The sequence below is a fragment of the Lynx rufus genome, unplaced genomic scaffold (assembly GCF_022079265.1).
Source record: "Lynx rufus isolate CCGP_SWC_20201006 ecotype Redwood Valley unplaced genomic scaffold, mLynRuf1.p SCAF_2, whole genome shotgun sequence".
NCBI classification, from domain to species: Eukaryota; Metazoa; Chordata; class Mammalia; order Carnivora; family Felidae; genus Lynx; species Lynx rufus.
Genome location: NW_025814834.1, coordinates 103,473,003 through 103,487,785, shown reverse-complemented (window position 1 = coordinate 103,487,785; position 14,783 = coordinate 103,473,003). Strand labels below are relative to the sequence as shown.

At 36.3% G+C, this 14,783-nt stretch overlaps 1 protein-coding gene across 1 annotated transcript in view; it reads right to left on the bottom strand.

Annotated features, from left to right (window-relative positions):
- The window catches only part of PTPN4 (protein tyrosine phosphatase non-receptor type 4), a 228,305-nt gene that overhangs the window by 180,179 nt on the left and 33,343 nt on the right, over window positions 1–14,783 (bottom strand). The window contains exon 2 of the mRNA XM_047083479.1: window positions 2,344–2,498. Within this exon, the coding sequence (XP_046939435.1) occupies window positions 2,344–2,481 (138 nt within the window). The 5' untranslated portion in view covers window positions 2,482–2,498. The remainder of the gene's footprint in view (window positions 1–2,343; window positions 2,499–14,783) is intronic.

Genomic DNA, 14,783 nt, shown 5'->3' with positions numbered 1-14,783 from the left:
CATATAAAAAGAGTAAATATATGTCTTTCTAAAAGAGTAATTAGCACATTGATTACTATGTTGAAAAATACAACATTCCAGGGGCGCCTGAGTGGCTCAGTTGGTTAAACACCCAACTCTTGATTTCGGCTCAGGGAGATCGAGCCCCATGATGGGGTCTGCACTGACAGCACAAAGCCTGCTGGGGATTCTCTGTCCCTCTCTCTCTGCCCCTACCTGGCTCATGCGCATGCTCTCTTTCTCTCAAAATAAATAAAATAAACATTAAAAAAATACAACACTGGATTATTAACTAAAGTGCCCAACAGAAAAAATTTTGCTAAACAGAAAATAGCAAATCCTTCTGCAATATTTTGAAACAAATACAGAATTACAAGTTAAAATTAAAAGTAAATATGAACTAAGTATAATGAATATTAAGAATTACTATTTAACCCCCCCAAAAGAATTTTAATGAGTCAATAACAGGAAAAGGGACTTTTCTTGTACCAAGTCCCAACACACGAATTTCCATTAACTAAAAATTTTTATGAAGTAGAATTCCCTTCACTAAATATTATTATCCTTTGTTGGCAACCTATACTATGTATTAACAGAGGACAGAATACTAAAAAAAAAAAGAAAAAAATTAAAGCTTAACATTTCAGAAAAGCACATTAGTTGGGTATGTTAGAAAATACTCTTAAAGGTACTACTCTGCAGCCACTTTTCCAATGTGAAATGGTTTGGAGTTTGGGTAAAAAAATAAACTAGCGACAGATTAGCGATCGTGTTGTAATACAGAAAATTTTAAGAAACCGGTAAAGAAAGAAGATTAATATTTTATTTTTTCCAGCTTTGAGATATAACTGACATGACATTGTGTAAGTTTAAGGTGTACGACAAGATGACGTGATACACATATACATCATGAAACAATTACCATGACAAAGTTAGTACATGCATCACCTCACATATTACCCTTTTCGTGTATGGTGCAAACATTTAAGATTCACTCCCTCACCAACTTTCAAGTATATAGTACAGTACTGTTGACCACAGTCACCATGCTGTATATCAGATCCCCAGAACTTACTCCTAACTGGAAGTTTGTACCGTTTGGCCAGCATCTCATTTCCCCCACATCCTAACCCATGGAAACCACCATTTTACTCTTTCTGAGTTCAGCTTTTTATTTTTTTTAGTTCTCAGATATGAGTAAAGTCACACAGTATTTATTTTTCTCTATCTGGCTTATTTCACTTAGCATAATACCCATGTCCATCCAGGCTAATTTCAGAAGATTAGTATTTCATATCACTGAAAGATTTCTAAGTATAGAAAAACCCAGGTAACACAGCAAAAAACAGATGGAAGGTGCTATGAAAGGCAGAAATGAGGAATGAGGAATCCAGTCCAAACACGGACTATACACCAGCCACTATTATTTCATAGTATTTGATTTTTGAAGGGGACAATGGTTCTGTGGTAATTTATGAGATTCCTAGGCTGAAGTACTTACATGTGAAGTATACCACTTACTTTCAGAAGGTTCAGAAAAACACACAGAAAAAGAAAGATAAAGCAAATGTGAAAAATGTGAACAACGGATCAGTCTAGCTAAAGAATATGTGGGTATTCATTACCCTATTCTTCCTCCTCTTCTGCAGGTTTGAAATTTTTTAAATAAAAAAGAGGAATACGCCCTTGTATATATCAAGACATGTACAAGTATGCTCACAATAACGTTACTGACAAGAGCCCAAAGTGGAAAAAATCCAAATACACCAACAGTAAAGTGGACAAATAAATGGTGACAAATAAGTGAATAAGCAAATTGTGGCATATTCACACAACTGAGTACTACATAGCATTGACAACGAACCAACAACTGTCAACATACTGCATGCGTGAAATTCACAAATAACGTTAAACAAATAAAAATAGAAATAGGATGAACAAATATTTGTTGAATAAATATTTCAGACAAGACTCAGATAAGATCAGGGCTGTCCTTTATCTCTGTTTAGCAAGCTTTATTGCTGAAAGTACAAGAAAGATTACAAAGAAAATGTGTAAATCACTCACGGGAATAAATTCCTTTCAAGCACCTCAAGCTCATTTATAAAAACCAGCCACACACGGATTTGCTCCACTTATAATCCACTGTTGGTGTGTCAAACTTTTGAAAGACCCAGTTTAAATCAAAACTTATACTAGAAACTTACAAACCCATACTAAAAAGACTTTCTCCACTGGATAATGAATAAGGCTTATCAAAGTATAATACAATTAAACAATTTTAGTTTTAAAATATAATCTAAATTCAGATTATGAAAAGAAAAAACTATATAAAATACTTACATTAACTTTGAAAGCTTGTACAGTGTTATCCAAAAGAAGGATGTTGCAAACCACCTCCGTATGCTGTCTGTCTCGGGCCAACTCTGATGCTCGTACATTGTAGGTTCTGCCAGCAGGCAATCGGAAACGTGAGGTCATTACTGTCCACACACGGTCTAAGGTGAAAAACAAATTCACTAAATAAAAGAATAGTTGAAGATACAAAGTAGTTTAAAACAGCAAGGCTGTTATATATCGTTCAACTAACACTTAGGTAAAAAGAAGTTATAACTTTTCAAACACCTGGATAAGAATTGTAGGCATAAATAAAGGAACCGTATATAGTTCATCATCTAAACTAAAATTCAAACTGCCTGAAGAAAAGCTTTATTTTGAACTGTTCCATTGGGAAGACAATACATGAATTGTTCAGGAAGTCATAATCCAATTCAAAATAAATAAATTTGGGAGTAGCCAAAAAAAGGGGTAGGAGCATATGCTATCTTAGGAAGCTGGAACATTTCTCACCAATGCAAGTATTAAATGACACTGTAGAATAGCAAATGGAAGGAAGATTGTGTAACTTTGAAGGGCCCTTTATTAAACTGATTCAGATTTGGGGGAAACATGGGAGTTTGCTCAATTTTTTAAAATACAATAATACCCTTCCATTTTAACTATCCTCATATTCAAACTAATTCTAATAGAATTATTCTTATTATTCTCAAGAAAACAAAAACAAAATAGAAAACATAAGACTACACATCTTTGCTTCTCAATTTTTAACCTAAGAGGGAAAAAACAGGAGCACCTGAGTGGCTCAGTTGGTTAAGGGGCTGACTTTGGCTCAGGTCATGATCTCGCAGTTCATGGGTTCGAGCCCTACATCAGACTCTGTGCTGACAGCTCAGAGCCTGGAGCCTGCTTCAGATTCTGTGTCCCTCTCTCTGCCCCTCCCCCACTCCTGCTCTGTCTTTCTCTCTGAAAATTAAATAAACATAAAAAAAATTAAGAGGAAAAAATAGCATTGCCAAGAAAGAAGAGACAACACATTGCTATTAGCAGTACTTGATATTAAAAGGCAATGAAAGTTGTAGCTTTGAAGTTCTAAAAATTATATGAAACACAATTACATACCAAAAAAATTAGCGTTCATGTGGGAGAACAAAGCTAATGACATTTCAGACAGTCAAGGATTCAAAGTTTAAAATCCATAAAACTTTCCTCTTAAAGACAATTAGAGAAAAGAAATAAGATATATTAGAAACACAAGGTACAGAATTTTTAAATATGAATAAGCAATAAGTAGTAAGAAATCTGAATAATGAGTAAGCAAAAAATAATAAAAATAAACACCAATTCAAATCAGTAGTATCCAGTAACTGCAGCTGACATCACAGACTGTTCATGTCAAAATGATTAAAGCTAACAGTCAGTGTTACACAGGTATGAGAACTATATAAGGAAAACAGCTTTAGCAGTTGACAAAGAAGGGCTAAGCCAAGTAAGGTTCACCAATTACAAGACAGTGATGGGTGGTTTCCGGTTCCATACGTAAAGAGCTTGCAAGCCCCCATGCCACTTTAACAAGTAAAAAGTAGAACAGACTGGAAAATCACCAATGCTTCTGAGATTTATGAGAAAGAGAAGATCAAGGCAAACTACTGTCCCCAAGACTGAAGAGACAGGCAAAGAGGTCTCATGTAAAGAGTCACAAGCAGAAACCACCCAGGGAACCAGTAACTGTAACTGGCAAATTGCTGGGGGCTCAGTGTGGACAATTCTGAGAGTTAAAAAAAACTCCAGGGGACTTCCACAATGTGAGATTTATTTCCAAGAATCCAATTAGATTCCCACAGTAAGTACTGAGAAAAGTAGAGTTAAGCTTTCTGCCAGGGGTAAACATACATACACATACATACATACACATACACACACACACACACACACACACACACACACACACACACACTATTATTAAATACACCAAAGCACTCTGTTCTTAACAACAACTGCCCTTAGGAGAAACTAGTTAACAAGAGCCTAACAAACCTGGGGCAAGGAAAATACTCAACTCCAACTAACTCTAGCCTTCTGGTGGGAGAAGGGAAATACCCAACTCCAGCCCACTTTAGATATCCTGTCCCATCTAAAAGGGGAGGGAAAAACTGAGAAACCCTGTCCAGAGACACAGGCTCTCTAAAATACTGAGACTTAACCAGAGGATTACAGAATTCTTCTCTCCTCCCCCCACCCTTCCCCCCACCCTTCCCCACACCTACTAAAGGCCTATTTACAGCATTTCCTCTTACCACTACACCATGCCTGCCTATCAAGAAAAATTTACAGGGATGTCAGGCTGCCTAGTTGGCTGGCTGTCAGCAGAGCATGTGACTCTTGATCTCAGGGTTGTAAGTTTGAGCCCCATGTTGGGTGTATAGATTACTTACAAATAAAACCTTTAAAAATAAAAAAGAAAAAGAAAAAGAAAAATTTGCAAGGCATGATAAAAGGCAAACCACGATTTGAAAGGATGGAGCAAGCATCAGAACCAGACATGAAAGGGATGTTGGAATTATCACAGAGAGAATTGAGAAGAACTATCTGTGATTAATATGCCAAAGGCTCTAATGGATATTGTAGACAACATGCAGAAACAGATGGGTAACGTGAGCACAGAAATGGAAATCCTAAGAAAGAACCAGTAAGTAATGTTATAGGCAAAAAACACTAACACATATATATGAAGAATGCCTAATGATAGACATGTATCAGACACAACAGAGGAAAGACTCTCTGAGCTAGAGGATATATTAATAGAATCCTCAAAAACCAAAAAGCAAAAAGAACAAAGACTAAAAAAACAAAAACAAAAATAAAAACAGAACACCCAAATACTGTGGGACAAAAAAAATTTTTTTAAAGGTATAACATAAATACAGTGGCTATACCAGAAAAAGGAGAAAAGTAAGAAAAAATATTTATAACAGTAATGACTGAGAATTTCCCCAAATTAATGTCAGAGATCAAAGTACAGATCCAAAAAGCCTTGACAACACTAAGAAGGAAAAATGCCCCTCCAAAAAAACAAAACAAAACCCTACAAAAACCAGCCTATACCTAAGCATATCATTTTAAAACTACAAATCAAAGATTAAAAACTCCTGGAGGCACCTGGGTGGCTCAGTTGGTTGAGTATCCATCCAACTTTTGGTTTCATATTGGGTCACGATCTCACAGTTTGTGACTTTGAGTCCTACATTGAGCTCCACGCTGATGGTGTGGGGGCTGCTTGGGATTCTCTCTTTCCCCCTCTCTCGCTGCCCCTCAACATGTCTCTCTCTCCCTCCCTCTCTCTCAAGACAAATAAACTTTAAAAAATTCTTAAAAATGGGGCACCTGGGTGGCTTAGTCAGTTAAGTGTCTGACTTCGGCTCAGGTCATGATGTCTCAGTCTGTGAGTTCAGGCCCCCTGTCAGGCTCTGTGCTGACAGCTCAGAGCCTGGAGCCTGCTTTGGATTCTGTGTCTCCCCGTCTCTCAGCCCCTCCCATGCTCATGCTCTCTCTCTGCCTCTCAATAATAAATGTTTTTAAAAAAAAAAATTTTTTTTAATTCTTAAAAAAAAACAAATCCTGAAGGAAGCCACAGGAAAAAAACACTGAGGAGCAAATATAAGAAATTACATCTGACTACTTAAGCCTGCAAACAAGAAGTAGAGTGGAATGTTTAAAATGTTAAGGGAAAAAAACCCACCAACCGAGAATTCTATATCCTGCAAAATTACCTTTCAAAAGAGAAAGAGAAACATACAATTTCTCAGACAAAAAAAAAAAGGGGTGGGGGGGATGGATTTGTTGCCAGTGCACCAGTCTTGAAAAATACTTTTTAAAAAGTTATTTAGATGGAAGCAAAATAATATAGGTCAAAACTCAGATTTACATAAAGAAGAGTTTCAAAGAAGGAGTAAGTGAATGTAAACTAAAAACTTTTATTTTTATTACTCTTAATTAATCAGATAACAGTACAATGCCCTCCACTTGAATATGGCAAAGACAAGAAATTTGATGAGATTTTCCTTCCACAATTAGGTGAAGGGTAAGAAAGATATTGCAGATGTGATTTAAGTCCCAAATCAAAAGAAAAGAATGCCTTTGGTGGGCCACACTCAGGTGCAAAATTCTTTTACTTCCTGAAATAAAAGAAATTCTCCTGCTGGCTTTAAATACATGGTCTGCCAGGGTGCCTTGGTGGCTCAGTTGGTGAAGCATTCGACTCGATTTCGGCTCAAGTCATGATTTCATGGTTCATGAGTTCGAGCCCTGCACTGGGCTCTGCACTGGTGGCACGGAGCCTGCTTGAAATTCTCTCTCTCTGCTCCTCCCCGGCTCATGTTCTCTCTCAAAAAATAAAACAAAATAAACATTTAAAGATATGGTCTGCCGTACTGTAAGAGGACCTGTGTCAGGAGCCTCTAGATGCTGATAGCCAGCAAATAAAGACCTGAGCCCTACATTTGATTGTATTAATCAACAATCACATGACCTTGGAAAAGAACCCAGGATCCCCAAGTCTAGTCAACATCTAGAGAGCAACTTTCCAAGAGCCAACCAACCTACACCCATACACCCAACCCACAGAAACTGGAAGAAAATAAATGTGTATCGTTTTAAACTACATTTGGGATAATTCATTACACATTAATAGAAAATATGAAGCAACACACACAACGATCTCTTTGTGTATGTTAAACCCTTGCCTATAACAGATATATATTTTCCCTTCTTCCCAGCCCTGCCTTCCCTTCAACTGGGGTGAGTGGTCCAGCTGAAGAAAGTGGGCAAAGACCTAAGGAAATTCATAAGGAACAGAGAATCGGCAAATTAGGTTTAACAGCAGGGGGAGCTACCAAAAAAAAAGAACACTGGCCGATGTTATAAAGAAATTCCAATGTCAAAGAATGGTACAGGAATGACAGGATCAAAAGATATCAGTGTATTCTGCCAACACCAGTCTTCCCCATTTATTGGCACACTTACTTTTGACATTTGCACCTGAACCCAGGTTAACAGTTTCCCTGAAATTTCTTTTTTTGATTGTTTCAATGAAATTTCTATGTAACTCACCCAGATACTTCCATATTTGAGATTCTTCCATAGTCTTGAAAATTATCTACATTTACGATACATACCACTTGACAAGTGACACAATTATGGCAGTGACAACCTAACTGCCCACAGGTGATAAGAAATAAGATAACAATAAGCCAAATAAGCTAATTCTGACAAATAAGTCGTCAGAATTTCCATTACATTTTGAAAACACACTCCCAAAAGTTATGAGCATCTTAATATATGACATCCAGCTGACAGATGAGTGCTTTTCTCAGAAGAGACACCTTTTCCTAGTACCTCAAACTTTTTCTATTCACTTATGAAAGTAAGATGTTCTTTTGGAGATGCTAAGAGAACATAATTGTTTAAAGTCTCAGTTGAGCAAAATATCAAATGCTTCTAGGGGGCTCTTCTGATCATCCTCTGTGCTACATATAAATTTTCAAGAAGTCATTGAAGGAGACTATATGAACAAAGAAATCTATCCATTTTAAGAACTCTTTAATTACGAATGTCCTTGATTACTACTCACCATAGTCTAGTTTATGTTATCTCATACAATTTTCTAACTGATGTTTAGGGAGTGCTAATATCATGCTTTTTTAAAAATTTTTAATATTTATTTATTTTTGAGAGAGAGAGAGAGAGACAGAGTGCGAGCAGGGGAGCAGCAGAGACAGAGAGAGTCACAGAATACGAAGCAGGCTCCAGGCTCCAAGCTGTCAGCACAGAGTACCACAAGGGGCTTGAACTCACAAACCATGAGATCATGACCTAAACTGAAGTCAAACGCTTAACCAACTGAGCTACCCAGATGCCCCAACTAATACTATGCTTTAAATATATAGTTTTATCGGGTTCAGCTTATGATCTCATGGCTCATGAGTTCAGGTCCCACATCAGGCTCTGTGCTGACAGCTCGGAGCCTGGAGCCTGCTTCAGATTCTGTGTCTCCCACTCTGTCTGTCCCTCCCCATTCATACTCTTTCTCTCTCTCTCAAAAATAAATGAACATTAAGAAATTAAAAAAACTATATATATATATATATATATATATAGTTTCATTATGACTATTATTTACAAAGTGAAGTGCAAACAGCAGATTATTTTGAAAACCAATTATTAACATTAAGCAAATATTGTATTGGGTATTACTTCCATTTTTGGCAAAAACAAAGAAAACACTGAGTAGCATTTCCACAGATATGTAATTATTTAGAAAACTAAGTCACATGTTTTTAGAGACTACCCAAATCTACTCTTAGACAACATATTTAGAGATAAATGTATCCTGAAAGTAACCCATCTATTGGCTTCATGTTTAAACAGGTTTAGTAGATTATAAATAAGGTTAAAGCCACTGTTCTTTACAGACCAAAGAAACCTAAACTTGGCTACCCTAAATAGATAATATTCAAACAAAAAGAACTAACAACAGGACAGCAGGACATTATAATTAACATATGTAAATGTTCTCAAATTAGAACAAAATGTACCTACCCTCTATCCTCAAAATCTCATGTTCCTTAGATTTATGCTTATAAATAAAAATATTTTCCAGACAGTGGTTGTACTTACATATTTTTTAAATTACACGATAAAACTTTAAACACAAGCTCAAGTAGCTATTATTACCAAAACATTCCTCTCAACCTCAAGTCACTAACAATAATGGGCAGAAAGTATTTAAGACAATGCAAATTAACTTTAAAAGAATAAATTTGTACTGCTAAGCCCAACTACAGAAATGCACAATCTATTCTAAACATTCAACGCTCTTAAATGTGGATTGTCACAAGATGTTGGCCACCTATAATTTGCAATAAAACCTTACTAGTTTACACCCTGCTGAGAGTTTTAAATAATTTTATTTGATTACGTGGTTTGATGTTATCCTCTAACCTTTGAGAAAAAAATTCATTAATAGTAATCTTCAAATTTTAAAAAATATTTCTTGAAGAGAACAGACATTTCTCCAAAGAAAACATACAGATGGCCAACAGACACATGAAAAGATGCTCACCATCACTCACCATAAGAGAAATGCAAATCAAAACTCATTGCGATGTCACCACACATCTGTCAGAATGGCTAAAATCAACAACACAAGAGACAACAGGTATTGGAAAGAATGTGGAGAAAAAGGAACACTTGTGCACTGTTGGTGGGAAAGCAAAACTGGTGTAGCCACTATGGAAAACAGTATGGAGGTTCCTCAAAAAGTTAAAAATACCCTACATGCCAGCAATCACATCACTGGGTATTTACCCAAAAAATACAAAAACACTAATTCAAAGGGATATATGCACCCCTATGTTTATAGCAGCATTATTTACAATAGCCAAATTATGGAAGCAGTCCAGGTGTCCATCAGTTGCTGAATGGATAAAAAGGAGGTAATATTTATACAATGGAATATTATTCAGCCATAAAAAAGAATGAAATCTTGCCATGTGCAACAACATGAATGGAACCAGAGTACAATGCTAAGTCAGACAAAATAAGTCAGTCAGGAAAAGACAAATACCATATGATTTCACTCATATAAGGAACTTAAGAAACAAAACAAAACAAACAAGCAAAGGGAAAAAAAGAGAAAGACAAACCAAGAAACAGACTCTTAAGTTTTAGAGAACAAAACAATGGTTACCAACATTGAGGTGGATGGGGTATGAGGGAAATAGGTGATGAGGATTAAGGAGTGCACTTATTGCAACGAGCTCTGGGTGATGTATGGAATTGTTGAATCACTATATTGTACACCTGAACTAATATAACACTGTATGTTAACGAATTGGAATTAAAATTAATAAAACAATTATTTCTTGAAGGGGAAAAAAAAAAACCCTAAAAGGAGAGACTCTGAAAACTCATATTCATGAAAAATATCCTTTCCATTAAAAAAAATCAGAATTTCTTTTTTTAAAAACAAACAGTAATTTTAAGTAATCTCTCTGCCCGGGGGCACCTGGGTGGCTCAGCTGGTTAAGCATCTGACTCTTTGAATAAGGCTCAGGTCATGATCCCAGGGTAGTGGGATCGAGCCCCATATCAGGATCCCCGCTGATTCCCTGTCCCTCAGCCCCTTCTTCCCCTCACTTGCACATACAGGCATTCTTTCTCTAAAATAAACAAAAACAAAAACTTTAATCTCTCTGCCCAATGTGGGGCTTGAACTCACAACCCCAAGACCAAAAGTCACATGCTCTACCAACTGAGCCAGCCATGTACCCCAGGAATAATTTCTAAGTAGACTAAATATTCAGCGAGTATTTGCTAAACTGTGCCAGGCACTGATCTAGGCCCTCAGCATACATCAGTTGGGGGGGGGGGGGGATCACAAGTTCCTATTCTTATGGAACTTATGTTCTAGCATAAAATATTTTATTTTCCTCTAGCCCTCTTGCAAGCATCCTTCAAAAGAAGCTGTAAGTGCCAAGTAGGCAGAGACTGGTTCTAACATAATTACCATTATACTTCCTTTTATAACTTTCAACCCCAAACCTTATTAAGATGCTGGGCACAGAGTAAGTATTCCTTAAGTAACCAAATGAAAAGTATAATAAATTAAGTATATTTTCCAGACTATTCTGTCTTGTACATTTTAGAATCTTAGCTGTGAAATACAGTCTTATTAGCATTGTTCCCACTACTCAGTATCTTTAGTGCTAAGTTACTTTCTTGGGAAACACTACTTAAAGACTTCAGACCTAAAGCAAAAATGAACTGTCTAATCCACTCTTGAGACTTCTCCATAAAATGAAATCTTCACTTCAGTTACAAAGATTTAGTTACCAATATACTAAGTATATTCACACTTTTTGCCACATTTACTTTCCTCTCATAAAGCAATAATTCTGTTTGATTTCTGGGAAATTTTATTACTTGAAAATTCTAACTGTGAAAAAAATTATGCCAAATCTTCAGGATGCTTTAGAAAAAAAAGGTCAATTAAAATTCTCCATCACATCTTTCTTTCTTCATCTGAAAAGTGTTTTCAGTAAAACTGATATACATGTATACATAACTGCTTTCAGTGGAAACGAGCCCATCTCTTTTTAAAAGAATATGAATTCTGGGGTGCCTGGGTGGCTCAGTCAGTTAAGCATCCAACTTCAGCTCAGGTCAGGATCTCACCACTCGTGAGTTCGAGCCCCGTGACAGGGTCTGTGCTGACAGTTTAGAGCCTGGAGCCTGCTTTGGATTCTGTGTCTCCCTCTCTCTCTGCCCCTCCCCTGATCAAACTCTGTCTCTCTCTCTCTCAAAAATAAATAAACAGAGGCGCATGGGTGGCTCAGTCGGTTAAGCGTCTGACTTCAGCTCAGGTCATGATCTCACGGTTCGTGAGTTTGAGCCCCGCGTTGGGCTCTGTGCCGACAGCTCGGAGCCCGGAGCCTGTTTCAGATTCTGTGTCTCCCTCTCTCTCTGGCCCTTCCTCTCTCTCTCAAAAGTAAATAAACATTAAAAAAACTTTTTAAATAAAAAATAAATAAATAAAAATAAATTTAAAAAATAAAAAATAAACATTAAAAAATAATAAAAAATAAAAATAAAAAATAAAAGAATATGAATTGTGATCTATAAAAATGTTCAGTCATTTTATACTCAATGTACTAATAAAATTTTAAATATTCTTAAAAGACCTAAAAATATGATAAATCTTTTTGTCTACAGACATTAAAAATTTATGCATATTAAGTCAAAAGAGCTGAGCATAAATGATGATATTCAAACTACATAAATTACGGGCAAATATAATAAGAGACAGAAAAAGCATTCAGGCATATTCATATAGTGGTGAATTAAAATTCTGAGATAAAATTCTTTCATATTTAGAATTCTAATGTTAACACAATGTTTTCTGTTCAGTAAAAAGCACATTCTTTCTGAATTTCTTTTAACTTCAAAAGACAAAATGATAGTTTATTTTCAATTATCACAAATACAGATTAAAAGGTATTTAAAAGAAACAAATGACATGGCTTGGCAGTAGCAAGAAAGTACAAGAAAGATGAAACGGGTGGTAGAGAATAAAACAGGGGACACGCAAATCTTCCTTGACATGACAGAGGACATCTGTGGAAAACATTCTTAACATCATACTTCACACTGAAAAATGGAATGGCTTCCAGCTAATAGTAGGAACAAAACGAGGAAATCCAATCAGCTCTCATCACTGTTATTCAGAACTGCAGTGGAGGGGTGAGGAGTAGCAATTAAGCAAGAAAAAGAAATACAAGTCATTGAGGTTACAAAGGAAGAAGAAAAACCATCAATATTTGCAGATGGCATAATTAGCTACATAGAGAATCTGAAGATTTACAAAAAAAAAAAAGCTGCTGCTAGAATAACTTGAGTTTAGCAAAGCAAAATATCATGCCAAAGGTAAAAATTAATTTTATTTCTAATAAACTAGCAACCAAAAAATATTTTAAAAATAATATAATTTACAATAGCATTAAAACTGAAAACTTCAAAACCAAGGAAGAAATATTTATTACTAAGGAAGAAATAAAATCTATGAGGGGATATGTTGTGTTCACAGGTTAGACGATCTATAGATTCAAGGCAATCTCACTAAAAATCACAGCAGGCTTCTTACAGAAATTGACAAACCATTCTAAAATTTATATGAAAATGAAAGAGACTTAAATAGGTCATAAAAAGATTTGAATTGAAAATAGTTGAAAACAACTTCAAAAAAGAAAGAAAATGGGAAACTAAATCTACTATTTTAAAACTCATTCATGGGGCGCCTGGGTGGCGCAGTTGGTTAAGCGTCCGACTTCAGCCAGGTCACGATCTCGCGGTCCGGGAGTTCGAGCCCCGCGTTGGGCTCTGGGCTGATGGCTCAGAGCCTGGAGCCTGTTTCCGATTCTGTGTCTCCCTCTCTCTCTGCCCCTCCCCCGTTCATGCTCTGTCTCTCTCTGTCCCAAAAATAAATAAACGTTGAAAAAAAAAAATTAAAAAAAAAATAAAACTCATTCATTATAAGCTACAGAAACGAAGGCACTATTGTATTGACATTAAGATAAATAAAGGAATGAAACAAAATAAGAGTCCAAAATGAGATCTACACATACATGGACAACTAAATTTTGACCAAGATATACAGACACACCTCATTTTACTGTACTTCACAGATACTGAATTTTGACAAATTGAAGGTTTGTGGCAATCCGGCATCAAACAAGTTTATGGCATCACTCTTCCAAGAGCATTTGTTTACTTCAAGTCTCTGTGTCACATTTCAGTTAATTCTCTCAATATTCACACTTATTGTCATTATTATTATTATAATTGTTATGATGATCTGTGACCAGTAATTACAACTCATGTATAGCATTTTTTAGCAATGAAGTATTAAAAAAAATTTTTTTAACATTTATTTATTTTTGAGAGACAGAGACAGGGAGGGGCAGAGCGAGAGGGAGATGCAGAATCTGAGCAGGCTCCAGGCTAAGAGCTGTCAGCACAGAGCCTGACATGGGACTCAAACCCACAAACCACGACATCATGACCTGAGCCAAAGCCAGACGCTTAACTGACTGAGCCACCCAGGCGCCCCAACAATGAAGTATTTTTTAATTAAGATACATACTTTTTGGGATCCCTGGGTGGCTCAGTACATTAAGTTGTCCGGCTCTTGATTTTGGCTCAGGTCAGGATCTCACTCACAGTTCACGGTTCAAGCCCTGCATCAGGCTTCGTGCAGAGCCTGCTTGGGATTCTCATTCTCTCTCTCTCTCTCTCTCTCTCTCTCTCTCTCTCTTTCCCTCCCTCCCTCCCTCCCTCCCTCCCTCAAAAATAAGTATTTTTTTAAAATAAAGTGAAAAGAAAAGTATATATATTTTAACAGTATTTTTAGAATTTTTAAATTTATTTATTTAATGTTTATTTTTGAGAGAGAGACAGACAGAGCATGAGCAGGAGAGGGGCAGAGAGGGAGACACAGAATCCAAAGCAGGCTCCAAGCTCTGAGCTGTCAGCACAGAGCCCAATGCGGGGATTACCCACACATAAAAAGATGCTCAACACCATCAGACATTGCAAATTAAAACCATAACACAAGATCACTACTACCCATCAGGATAGAACAACACTAAATGCTGGCAAAGAGCAGGAAAAAATGGATCTCTCATTCATTGCTGGTGGGAATACAAAGTGTCACAACGACACTAAAAAACAGCCTGGCACTTTCTTACAAACTTGAACTTACTCCCAACTCTATAAGCCATCCATTCCATTTCCAGGTAATAAATGCATATGTCCATATGAAGACTTGTATTTGTTTAGGTAAACACTGGAAACAAAACAAATGTCTATTAACAGGTAAATGAATTTATTCA